The sequence below is a fragment of the Eptatretus burgeri genome, chromosome 11 (assembly GCF_056783735.1).
Source record: "Eptatretus burgeri isolate ZD-2024b chromosome 11, Ebu_testis_v1, whole genome shotgun sequence".
NCBI lineage: Eukaryota > Metazoa > Chordata > Myxini > Myxiniformes > Myxinidae > Eptatretus > Eptatretus burgeri.
In genome coordinates, this window is record NC_140971.1 from 75,448,787 (window position 1) to 75,462,417 (window position 13,631).

The window sequence follows — 13,631 nt, forward strand, 5'->3', positions numbered from 1 at the left end:
GGGGCGGGAAACATGGGGTATACAAGATGGACATTACAGTGACTCTCAGGAAGGAAAGCAGGGAATTTGAAGGAGGTGGGTTTAAGGTGGATTATCGGGGGTATAAAAGATCAAGGTTTTGGATGGGGGAAGATAAGAAGTGGTGGTGAACAGCTGTTTTGAAGGCCTGAAGGGAAGATTGAGATTGAAGAGAGTGTGGTTTATTCCAAAGACGGAAAAAATGAGGAATGAAAGGGTGAAGGTGAGCAGTGACTCGTGATTTTGGTAGTTTTACCAGAAAGGGGGTTGCTTGCAGACCTTGAGTGCCCTGCAGAAATATGGGGGGACAGGGACGACATATTGCAGACAGAGCAGGGGGTGGCGACCGGAGAGGAGATGGTAGAAGACAGAAAGACCACCGACCTGCCTGTGGTGAGAGAGTGAGAGACCCAAAGCCTCAGCCTCAACACGGGAGATACCAATGATCCTAAATGCCTTGGTTTCCACAGCGTGAAGCCGAGAAAGGTGAAAGGCAAGAGCACCAGCCCAGAGGGGAGAGCAGTACTCCATCAGGCTGCGGACGAAAGCTCAACTTTTAAGTTCAACTTCAAACCAGTGAGCACGTTTGTGCAATGGACCAAATTTTCATTGGTTTTCATGGCCTTATAGCATACCTGCCTTCTGTACTGTTGGAGCATTAGCTTGTCTTTTCACCAAGCCCAGATGAGCTTGGGCCAGGGCAGGGGATTATATATTCATTATTATTAGTACGCATCACCAAATGACACTTCCATCACTGTTGTTGTTAATATTATCAGAATTAACTAATATATGCTTTGTTACAATGCTATCATTCTTTTTTTATTTTTATTTTGCAATTAGAATGCCATGCCGCTCGATACACCTTAACATGGCGTGTGGTTAAAACATGGTGATTCTTCCAGAGTCTTTGTCGTTTTCAGTGCATCAGCGTTGTCGATCATTTCAGTGCATCACATTCTGTTCTCCACAATAAACATGAAACACATGCACGCACACACGCACGCACGCACATGCCTTCCCTCCCGAGCAACCACTGAGTTCCATTTTATTTATTGGGCGATCCTTGGAGGATCACAACTGGTTAAACTGAATGCAGCAATAGTAAATTCTGAATACAGTTTGAATTTGGTAGGTTTGGCAACCTTCAGGGGTTGTACAAACTCTTGGTGCAATGGATGACGTTTGTCAGACCGGTCAACCCAACAATATATTGCATTGTGCCGAAGGCATAAAAATGTTACGACTTTTGCCTGCAGCTTCAGAAAATATTCAAATTGTACACGTCTCGTAACAACACAATTTGCGCTGGGTGGTAGTGATGGTGGTAGTAATGGATTGCAGGTAACTGTTGCACAGTTATTATGGGAATATTTTGGCTTGCTAATTTCACAATAAAACTTAAGTGCAAGGCTACAAAACAACTTCATCTTCTTAAAAGGCCCAGTGTGACTAATCTACAAACTTCAGTGTACAAGACTATGACTGACTCGTACTATTCTAATGGCCCCCATTAATCCCACATTTATAGCATGGACCAGGGAAAGTTTTTAGCCCAAGTCTTTTACGAACCGGGTGGCCAGCTCTGACATTTGACTGAAGACGATTTAGCCATGATTTCAGAATTTGGCCAGGGAGCCAGCAATCACTCACCTGCTCTTCCCAAAATACACCATCATATCTTTAACACCAACCAACTAATGGTCACAGACAGGAACAATCAGTTTAACATCTATCTGAAGGATTGCACACCTTGTCATGAAACTCCCTGCCTGCAAAGCACTGTGATCTGAGTTTTATGGTCGGTTTGGAAATCAAATTTGCACGACCATGGATCAAAGGTTAAGTAAATGTGTCATCTCTTCCCCATCCTTGTGGACTCATGCAAGTCTATACATGTGGATGTTTGTGTGCCCAGCAACTGCGCAGGTGCTCTGCAGATAAATCGAACTTTGTACTGTACCCGATCAGATCATAAAGAACTATTGAGTTCCCTCATTTCACAGTTCACACAAAATGCACAGCAATTAGAAGTGAAAAATCCCCCCCTCCACCTCTTCCCAATAATTTGGAGTAGTGTCCTGAAGAAACATGCCATCCTTAACCACCACACAACTTGGTAACCCATCTGTAATCAAACAGCATACCTGACTGATTGCAGTCACAACACACTTGGTTCCCTTCGGTTCGTAAGACCTCAGCCGTGATCTCCTTGGTCAGATCTTGCAGGCCTTCCCCATTGGGAGCACCAGGCTCTCCCCGGAAGGCTTTGTTTAGAGCTTCCTCCTTGCTGTTGCTCAGAACAGACACCCAACTGGTAATGATGGAAGGATTATTAAATGGGTGAAAGCAATCCAAAGATCACAATAACAGGAAATGTACATTACTGGCCTTTACATTCAAGAAAAGCAAGTTTCCTGAAAAACAAAATATACCCGGACTCTGACACTCACGGTTTCAACATTCGCGGGTTCCGCGTATTCACGGTTGATAACTTGCGACATGCTCCTAAATTCGCAGGAAATTGCCCCATGTATTCGTGGCAATTTTTTTTATTCACGAGCCGCGAGTACAACAGGTCTAAAACACATTTTCCACTAGCCATGCACAAAGCAGCTGGATGTACGTACAGTACAATACTGTATGTACGCAAAAAAAAATATCTTCCACGAGCTGTGAAGATGACCTGCTTCCTGGACGTGTATTGTAGCTTCGTGGTATAAACGTAGTTTCGCAGGACGTCTCACCATGTGCACTTTAAACAGACGGTACTGCATTGTAGCTTTGCGGCATAAACATAGTTTCATGGGATCTCTCACCAGTATAACACGACGTTCCCCGCGACGCCATCCCCCGTGAGTTACTTACAGAATGAAAACAGTGACAGCATCGATTGATGTATCCAGTAATTACCAAGTTGCCTCATAAGGACATTCAGTGCGTCTGAGTGTAAATAACCATTTTACTACAAACAGCACCATCTGAGCTCGCTATTACATTTTAAAAACGCTCAGCATAATCTGTCTGTAGATAGGAAGAATGTCATGTCCTGTGAATTAAAGAATGGAAACGTCCAGCATATCTATCAAGATAATTAGCAGCAGATCATGAACCAGGAACCCCTGCGAACCGATAACGTTATCCCCCTCATCTCCATTGTAACAATGACAAAACATTAGCGGATTTTCATCCATTTCCACAGCATTTTCCTGCATTCGCGCGAGATATTCCCTGACATTCGGGGGTCAGGAAATCCCCGGAACCTAGCCCCCACATTTGCGGTTTCAACATTTGCCGGGTTTTCCCGTAACACATCCCCAGTGAATGTCGGGGTGCTGGTGTACATCCTTATCGTAATGATGACTCACATGATGCAATCCTGTTCATCATCTGCCTGGAAGTGATATGTGCGATTGTCTGCAATGAAAATACTCAACATAAGCTCATGTTTTGAGGGACAAAATTGTGTGAAAGTTCTCAATGGTAAATTGACAATGAAAGATACTACACTTATAGCTTACCAACTGAGAAAAGGACCTTTATAGGAGGTCAGACATGTAGGATGGGTGATAAACAAGTGTGTGGCCCCAACATCTATGAACTTTCAAACTTGTCTCCCTCCTCTAAAACCTGGTCGCACCTCATTAGGTCTGTTCTGGAATATACTCCCCTTCCATCCCTTCTCCCTCTTCAAAGGGCACCACAGCTGACTCCGCTCATGAAAAGAATGAAGGCCTCAATTCTATGTTTGCTTCCAAATCTTGTGTTTCCAATCCCCCACCCTCGGTACCAATCCTTCTCTGTCGTACCGTACCAATCCTTCTCTGTCTGTGATGGTACCAATCCTTCTCTGTCTGTGATGGACCCTGTGTCTTTTTCACCTGAGAATGTGGAGAAGGTTCTTTCAAAACTCAACTCTAACTCTGACTCTGACTCTGATACTGGACTGGATGGCATCAGTTCAAGTATCCTAAAATCCTGCTCTGCTGCTATTGCACATCCTCTCTGTACCCGTTTCACCCTGCCATTTATGCTCGGTCATTTTTCATCTGCTTGGAAATCTGCAAACATCATTGCACGACATTAAAAAGGTGCAAAAATGATCCCCTCAACTGCAGACCTTCCTCTTCTTCTTCTTCTTCTTCTTCTTCTTTCGGCTGCTCCCGTTAGGGGTCGCCACAGCAGATCATCCGTATGATCCGCATAGTGATTTGGCACATGTTTTACGCCGGATGCCTTTCCTGACACAACCCTGGTCGCCTCTTACGACACAGGGATATGGTACACCTATTTTAACCAGGGTATACACCGGCCCAGTATACTGGTACTCATTTGGCCAACCTCGGAAGGATGACAGGCTGAGTCAACCCCCTGGTGTATTAATTCAGTGGCCCAACGGGGCTTGAACTCAGGACCTTTTGGATCCCAAGCCGCTGCCCTAACCACTGCGCCAACACCAGGCTGATCCCCTCAACTGCAGATCTATCAGCTTAATCATAATCATCAGCAAGGTCATGGAATCCATCATCGCAGTCGATATGAAATCCTTCCTTTTCTTCAACAACCTAATCTCAGATCACCAATTTGGTTTCAGACCAGGTCACTCCACCTTGGACATGCTGCTTCAATTTCCCCAACAATGGATGAAGGCTCTCAATGTCAGACATGAGATCAGGGCTGTCTCTCTGGACATATCTTGTGCTTTTGATACAATCTGGCATCCTGCATTGCCCTCCAAACTCCCTGCAAATGACATACAAGTCCAACTACACAAATGGCTTCCTGACTTCCTCTACTCTCGCAACCCTAACTTGTGGCTCTCAACGGAATCCTTTCATCTCCACGCCCTGTTAGGCTGGAGTGCCCCAAGGCAGTGTTCTCAGCTGAGTCCTATTCCTGGTCTTCATCAATGATCTTTCAGACTCTGGAAAGTCCTCCATCTATTTACTATTTTGCCAGACAGTCTGTCTGGCAAAACCTTTATCTATTTTGTCCAAGGTGCCCCAAGGCAGTGTTCTTTATCTATTTTGCCAGACGGTCAGAAAGGACTGGCTGGCAAAACCTCCAATCTACTTTCTTCACAATCCTCTTGAGGAAGTTCAGTCATTCATGCTCCTGGGTCTCACCATCAGTCATTGTCTTTCTTGATCAAACCACATTTCAAAATTGGTCTCCAAACCAGCCTCTGACTGGGCATCCTCCATCATACAAAGTCCTTCCTTGGCACACCTGAACTCCTATCCATCCACAAAGCCTTCATCCACAGCTTGATGGAATACTGGTTTTCACTCTGGGCTGGCTACCCTGACTCGCATCTTGCTCAGCTTTATGCTGTGGAAACTAAGGACTTGAAGATTACTGGACTACCCACGATGAAGTTGAGTTTTTGGGCTTATCACTTCCCCATCACAGACAGGTCGGAGGTTGCTCTGTCTTCTACAGCCTCCTTTTTGGTGTTGCACCCCCTGTTCTTTCTGTGCTTTATCCCCCCTCTCCACCTACCATGCCAGGTTTCTGCAAGGCACACGGTCCACCATCAACCCCCTTCTGGTGAAACTACCTAAATCCAGGATCACTGCTCACCCCCACTCATTTGTTCCTGCTTTTTCCCACCTGTGGAATTAACTTCCACATCCTCTTCAACCTCATTCTTCCCTCCAGGTTTTCAAGACAGCTGTTCACCACCATCTCAGATCATCCCCAATACAAAACAATCATTTTTCTACCCTCATTAACCCCACCAAAATCTCTCCTCAATCACAATTTTCCAGTTTTCCCTCCTTGGGGTTTCCTTCTGTATTAATCTTAACCACCCTATGCATGCATGCATGTTTTGCATCCTAATTTTGTCTGTTGCGTCCTGATCCGTTCAGTGTACTAGCTCTTCCACGAGCCTCGACGACATCTACAAAAAAAAAGAAAAAAACAAAAATGATGCTTAAATTGGAAAGTTTATTTACTCTAAAATGACAATGTAAAAAGAAAAGTTTTAAAGACTTGTAAAAACCAAAAGGCTCATAAATGGCTTTGTCAGGCCACAGACAATAATCATACCTTTGATGTGGTCTGTTGGTGTTCCTATCTGAACCATGGTTCATGATATGGGAAATGCAAGTTCAAATCCCATATACCAATTATTTCTCAATTTACTGCAAATATCCTTGCAACTCATGTAAAAGTGACAACTTTTTGGGATGACCCTCATATTTATGGCAAGTGAAAAAGAATTGCCACCATCCCAAACAACAAAGTACAGCAATGATGATTAAAATAATTTGTTTTGTAATTTTCTTTTGGAGCAAGCTGTGGAAGGGAGAGAAATTAAAATAAAATAGAAATTAAACAAGAGCAACTTCAGCAAATAAACAGGGAAACAAAAGATATTTGCTTCCAGTGAAAATTTAATTTCTTGATATTTATGGTGTCTTTGCAAAAAAAATTAGACAAGTTGAGAAAAAAAAAAGTTGAGAAAAACTACTCAACTTGTGCAGCTCCTTACTCCATTACCAATAAATGAAAATTAAAGAACATAAAATTCCATGCTGTTGTACTGCTACTTACGCGAGATGAGATCAAAACACTTCTTCTCCTCAATGTTAGACTTGACTTGGCAGGTAAGCAGGTTAAGCTTAGCCGGAAGGCGGTTCACCTGCACAGTATAGTGGATTGGTACTCAGTATGCACAGAGCTGTCCAGAAAGGGTTACAATTCGAATCTCAACCATTACTCGACAAGCTTAAATAAAACCAAAAAGAGCTTCACTTACCTTTACCTGTCCAGCAAGAATAAGCATAATTTAACATACTCGAACTAGTATGCCAGAAGACACGATCTAACAATCTCAACAAAAGACCACCGTAAAGGCCTGCACATGCATCACAGCACAATTGAGGCAGGTGCTCGGCATTCTGGGATTTCTTTAAAATGACTCACCGTGCCATGAGAAATAGTAAGGTAGCCATTACGTACAGCACATGCTCGTTTTTGCCACACCTTACGAATCCTGGGAGGGGGTAAAAAGCAGTCGAACAAACGATTCATGAAAATAAAATAATAAATAAGATAGACACGTTATTGCAGACTTCGACAATGACTACAGAACCGTCAAGCTGATTTACAAGTGCAATTTTGTGAGGAGTGCTGAGCCGACTCTTCGGCAACATTTCGAGTAAAACAATTAGCCAACTTGCTGAACACTTTGTGATTTATTTCAGATGTGAGATAAACACTACAACACATGACCTGCACCTTACATGTTTATAATGACCTGCACCTTACCTTACATGACCTGCACGTTTATAATTCCTTACATGCATCACCGTAACTAAATATTTTGGTCCAGTATTTCCAACATGGAAAAAATGAGAGAAAAGGACAATTTGTATTAAATAATTTTAAACACATCAACATATAATTTGAACAACGATGCATTAATGCAACCTTTTTGGTTCCATTTCTGTTTCTTCCCCAGTTCTCCCTTCCACTTCTCTGAATGAGAGTTTGCACTTCTATACATCCTGTTCACCTCCCATGTCCGCTCATTCTTCCTTTATTCTCAAAGTATCCTTTTTTAGCTCGCCTGTTCGAAGAACAGAGAGCTATAGCGATACCCCCGGCATGAGCGTCAGCGTGAGCATGAAAATGTTAAAGTTTTTGGTGCAAGTTATTTAGAAGCTTTCCATTCATTTAATGTGTACTAGGATGCTGATATTTGGCATGGAGGTTCCTTTGGGGTATATTATTGATGTAGTGAAGTTGAAATGAAAAAATAATTTCAAATTTTTGACCTGTTTTGAACTTAACTTTTTTGTAGCACATCAACGTTAAAGTTTTTTCCTTTCTAATGTTTTTATCTACCACACTTTTTTACTGATTACGATATACAAATACATATATTGCTTTAAAATTATTTGGATCAGACTTCACTGCAATGTTTTATAAAAAAATATTATTGGACTAGTCTTTTAAAAACGATAAATGTATAAACAGGCGAGAATTGGGTGGCTTTGACACCAACTCTATGGTTGTCCCTCTACCCTGCTGTTGATGTGTTCTGCCCCAGACCCAATCCCACCACCTTTCCACTGTTCTTTCCCTCTGCTATCAAAGGTGGACAGAGGTTATGTTTTCAACCCTGTCTGCCTGTAAGCAGGTTGTTTACAGATTTGGATGAAATTTGGTGGGCAGGTCAGGTGTGAAACAGGACCAATTTAATAGCTTTTGGTGAAGATCCAGATATAAGATTTTTAAAAATGATTTTTCACCATTGAGAGATGGGGTCAAAAATTATATACAGCATGATATCTCAAAGAGTTATGGATGAATTCAAATGAAACTTAGTAGACAGTTTGGGTGTGTGATATGGAAAAATTGGTTCGATTTTGGTGAAGATCGGATCCGGATGTGAGAATTTTCAAAGCGATTCTTCACCATTCAGAGATGGGGGCAAAAACAATATATAGCATGATATTTCAAAAAGTTGTGAACGTTGTCAAGAAAAGTTGTCAAAAAGTTGAAAGAAAAAATTAAGACAAAACTTGGTGGATGAGTTGTGTAGGTTACAAGAATAAGCTGATTAGATTTTGGTTCAGGTTCGGATGCAGATCTGGCCTACAGTGGGATACAAAATGTAAACCCTCGACTCTGACTCTGGACCAGACGGCGTCAGCTCAAGTGTCCTAAAAACCTGCTCTTGCTTTTGCACATCCTCTCTCTCTCTACACTTTTCATCCTATCATTTGCTTGGATCTGCTGGGAAATCCATGAACATCACTGCACAACATAACCAGAGTCGTTGTCAAAGCCACACAATGCTTGCCTGTTTATACATTTATCGTTTTTAAAAGACGAGTCTAATAATATTTTTTATAAAGCATTGCAGTGAAGTCTGATCCAAATAATTTTAAAGCAATATATGTATTTGTATATTGTAATCAGTAAAAATAGTGTGGGAGATAAAAAACATTAGAAAGGAAATGACTTGCACCAAAAACTCTAACATTTTCACGCTCACGCTGACGCTGACGCTCACGCCGGGGGTATCGCGATAGGTCTCTGTTCTTCAAACAGGCGAGCTAAAAAGGTACATAAACTGATACTTTCAACTACAGACCAATCAGCTTACTTCCAATCATCAGCAAATTCATGGAATCCATCATCGCAGTTGATATGAAATCTTTCCTTTTCTCCAAAAATCACATCTCAAATCACCAATTTGATTTCAGACCAGGTCACTCCACCTTGGACACATTGCTGCCACTCTGGCCGTGAGGTCATCAATAAAAGTTATCCAGCAGACTACACACATGCGTATGTTCGACTCATGCAGAACGGGTGACCCAACATCATCGTCCGACTCAGGAAACGAATTTGATGTATTTTCAGACACAGATTTATCAGATTCTGGAGATGATGATCAAATTGATGTAGATACTGGGACAACATTTTCATATGTGTGTGGATCGTACCCAAAATAGAAAGCACAGATAGTAGCCTATATGTGAGAAAATCTGATTTGACCAGACTCTGTGGCATAATGGTTCGTGTCCACTCTGAGCCTAGGTCGGCGGTGCGAAGCAGATCCCGGCCGAGTCATACAAAAGACTAAAAATGGTACATGGCGCTTCCTTGCTTGATGCCCAGCCTTTAAAAATGGTAGAGAACAGACAAACAACCATACGTTGGCAGCCATAGTGCAAGCTTTGATGAGCCTCATGTCTTCCTCCTGCTTTGAAGTTCCTTGGAAGGGAATATGTATTATATTACACTACAGTGTTGACGATGGAATACTTGGCACGCACAACTAACTGGGAGATGCAAGGATCAGCCTTTTTAAAAGCGGGAAGTGGAGGATACCTGCATTGCCTTCCTATACACTAGGATATCAAATTTGATACATATTTAGCTTGAAAGCATTTTTGACAATTTGGAAATTATTTTGGTACAATAACTTTGCCGATAACATTTTTTTACATTCTCCTTTGAATTCTCCAATAACATTGAATCATGTGTGAGCAGACAAGGAACAAGTGTCGCACCCCTCACTCTTCTTGTAAAGGTATCCCGTACGCTCGCTCCCATGCTCTTTGTTTCCCTGTGGCTGATGCATATTGTAGGGGATGCTCTGCCGGACCTGGGAATCCTGGAAGACGAAGATGCGGTTTGAGAAGAGTTCACAAGGAGACAAATGAAACCACATTTAAAAAACAAATTACCCTCGGACATTTGGTCATAGAATAACTTTATAAATCGCAAAATGGATTCCATACAAGCTTTACAAGCAATGGATTATTAAACAAAATAATACAAATCGACAGTCTCACCAACAGGTGGTGCACTCTGCGGCGACATATTACCGAGTTTGAAATATCATTAGTAAAAATAATCTTGGTGTTGTTAGTCGATCAATGGAAAGGAACATTCATCACGTAAAGTTCACAAAGTACAGACGTGATCACGTACAGCATTCCAAAGCAATCTGGCACAGTGATTATCCACGTGAAAGAGAGTCATGCACTTGTAAGCATAGACAGATCATGAAAATGGCAGAGGGGCGATGATACTTGTGAAGCAAAGAAAATTCAAAGCAAAGTAAACTTACTCTTCTGGACTTGGAGCAGAAGCGGGATATGGGGGTGAGATGGGGTGAGAGAGAGAGAGAAGAGAGAGAGAGGAGAGAGAGAGAGAGGAGAGAGAGAGAGGAGAGAGAGAGAGGAGAGAGAGAGGAGAGAGGAGAGAGAGAGGGGGAGAGGTTGAAGAGGAGGAAAAAGATATTTCATAGTTTTGCAAGCAAAATCAGTAGGATGTGCAAAGCCACCAGTAAACCCAGCCTGTGAAAAAAGCTCAAACAACTGCAGGTGCAAATTTAGGAATGACAAAGTTAAAAAATACAAGCAATTCTCAAGTTGTCTTGACTGACAGCAACAGAATGATACTGTTAAAAGTGCAGACTAGCCAACCATTTACTCAAAACTAGATTACGACATTAAAAAGAAGAAGAATAATAAATGCACAACTTAACTTAACTTCACAATTCTCATTGCTTTGAAAATTATGAAGTCCTGCAATATATTTGCAAAAATAAGAAAAACAGGCTCAAAAAAAGAACATAAAAGGAAATTCTCGTGTGTTCATCATTGCCAAAGTACATGCCAATTCTGGAGAGTTTTGCTGCCCTGAAGGGATGGTGCAGAGGCAGCGCACTTACCTTTGAGATGTTAAGCCTAGGTTCAATACCCGACACAACTATAAAGTGTCGGATCAGAGCTTTGTAGGAACGGCGTTGCATCAGAAGGTATGCCATCCCTCAGAAGGACCTCAAACTGGGTGCCCCTCTAATATCATTGGTTCATGACTTAAAGATCCCATGCTTGTTTCACGAAAAGTAGGCGACTCATCGCTGACACCCTGTACAAACTACAAATTCCTGTCCAAATCGGGTCCAGTTGCCAAGCCTTGGCCAGCCAGTTCCTGAAAGACATGTGCCAATCTTAACTACAGCCGATAAAAAAGCAGGACCAATTTGGAGCATTAAAGCTGGTAGTCGTGGTGGTAGTTTTCTTCCAGCCTTCGATAGATCCAACGTGAATGATCTGCAGCTAACAGCTTAAATACTGCATGCCAGGATGGGGTCTTGCCATCAGTGTAGCTAAAACTGTAGTTCTCCACCAGCAATGTGACAACCGCTCCTGGCATCATGTCGAAGGATGCCTGCCTAGACTTTGCCATTCAACATAGAATCGACAGGGCTTCAGGAGTTTTCCTCTCTCTCAAATCCAATGCGTGGGAGCGGAATGGAAATTCCACCGGGACGAAGCTCCTGGTGTTCAAAAAGCTCTCGTCCTTCCAGCATTTCTCTATGGCAGCGAGACCTGGGTGACCCAGGCACTCCATCTCTGATCTCAGGAAAGTGGCACACTACCATCAGAAATGCCTTCGCCAAATCCTCAGCATAAAGTGGTGGCACATGAAATCCAACAACAAAGTGCTCGACCTCGCACAGTCCAAGCCCATTGAGCTAACAATATGTTGCAGCAGTCTTCACTGGTTAGGACATACCTGCGGCATGCATGACCTTTGCCTGCTGAAGAAAATTTGTTTAATGAGCTCAGCAATGACAGCCAGTTGTAAGAGGGGTCATCCCAAGCAATGTTGGAAGGACTGCATGAAGCAAGTTCAAAAGCTCTTTGGGTTGGAAGATGGCTGGTATGATTTGACAGTGGATGGTAATGACTGGTGCCACTGCCTTTTGAATGGTAGTAAATTAGCAGAGCAGACCTTGTGTGACCGGAGCAGTGCCAGATGTGTGAAGGATCCGATGATGATGCTAGTTGTGGTGGTGGTGGTGGTGGTGGTCATCTTGAGCGAGTTATAAATGACAACAACAACAAAAAAAAAAATCGAACTTCAATTAAATTGATACAGCAGCTATTAAAAACTAGAAGGGCACTCGGTAGAGCGCATACCTCCGCCACACATTGCCTGATCCAGTATAGTACTGCAGCATAGCAAACTAATTGTTCAATTTGCATAAAAGCACCAAAATTGGTACACATGTAGAATAATGTATTCCGAACAATTCTAGATATGGAGCCACGTGAGATTTTGCCTTGGTCAGCTTTGGCTGATATCTATCTGTCTCTGTCTCTGTCTCTGTCTCTGTCTCTGTCTCTGTCTCTGTCTCTGTCTCTGTCTCTGTCTCTGTCTCTGTCTCTGTCTCTGTCTCTGTCTCTGTCTCTGTCTCTGTCTCTGTCTCTGTCTCTGTCTCTGTCTCTGTCTCTGTCTCTGTCTCTGTCTCTGTCTCTGTCTCTGTCTCTGTCTCTGTCTCTGTCTCTGTCTCTGTCTCTGTCCCCATCTCACCCACTTCTGCTCCAAGTCCAGAAGAGTAAGTTTACTTTACTTTGCTTCACAAATTTTATGCAAATTTGAACAATTGATCTGAAATATCAGACTACGCTGCTGGACTAGTATAACGTATCGGGACCAATAACTTTTTGAAATATCATGCTATTCAGTACTATATCGTTTTTGGCCCAATCTCTCAATGGTGAAGAAGCACTTCAAAGATTAAATAATTCACCTATCCATATCCAGATTCAGATCTTCCCCAAAATTGAATCAATTTGTCCTTGTCACACTCCCAACCTGTCCACCAAGTTTCATCTGAAATGCTTTTGATTTAGAAACTACTTCCACACCATCCACAACTTTTTGAGATATCATGCTCTTTGTCATTTTCACCCAATCTCTCAATGGTGAAGAATCACTGAAAAAAAAATTCAGATCCAGATCTTCACTAAAATATAATCAGTTCGGCCTAGTCATACACCTAACCTGCCCACCAAATTTCATCTGGATCCGTCTACAACTTTTTGAGCTATCCTGCACACAGACAAACAGACAGACAAACAGACAGACAAACAGACAGACAGACAAACAGACAGAAAGGTGTGAAAACATTAACTTCGGTGGCAGAGGTAAAAATGGTAACATGAGCAAAGTCAGTTGCTTCTTTAATTTGACAACTTGCTTTCCAAGCTACTGGCAAATAAGCAAGTAATGGAGTTATGCACAATGAAACTCAACTACTTTGAAACTACTATTGCTGCTTCGTT

General features: G+C 42.3%; 1 protein-coding gene across 1 annotated transcript in view; it reads right to left on the reverse strand.

Moving 5' to 3' along the window:
- The window catches only part of LOC147017407 (arf-GAP with SH3 domain, ANK repeat and PH domain-containing protein 2-like), a 105,285-nt gene that overhangs the window by 38,030 nt on the left and 53,624 nt on the right, over window positions 1-13,631 (reverse strand). Inside the window, exons 10-14 of the mRNA XM_085847038.1 lie at window positions 10,056-10,159; window positions 6,952-7,021; window positions 6,580-6,667; window positions 3,387-3,435; window positions 2,166-2,332 (exon numbers count right to left, since the gene is read on the reverse strand). Of these exons, the coding sequence (XP_085703164.1) occupies window positions 2,166-2,332; window positions 3,387-3,435; window positions 6,580-6,667; window positions 6,952-7,021; window positions 10,056-10,159 (478 nt within the window). The remainder of the gene's footprint in view (window positions 1-2,165; window positions 2,333-3,386; window positions 3,436-6,579; window positions 6,668-6,951; window positions 7,022-10,055; window positions 10,160-13,631) is intronic.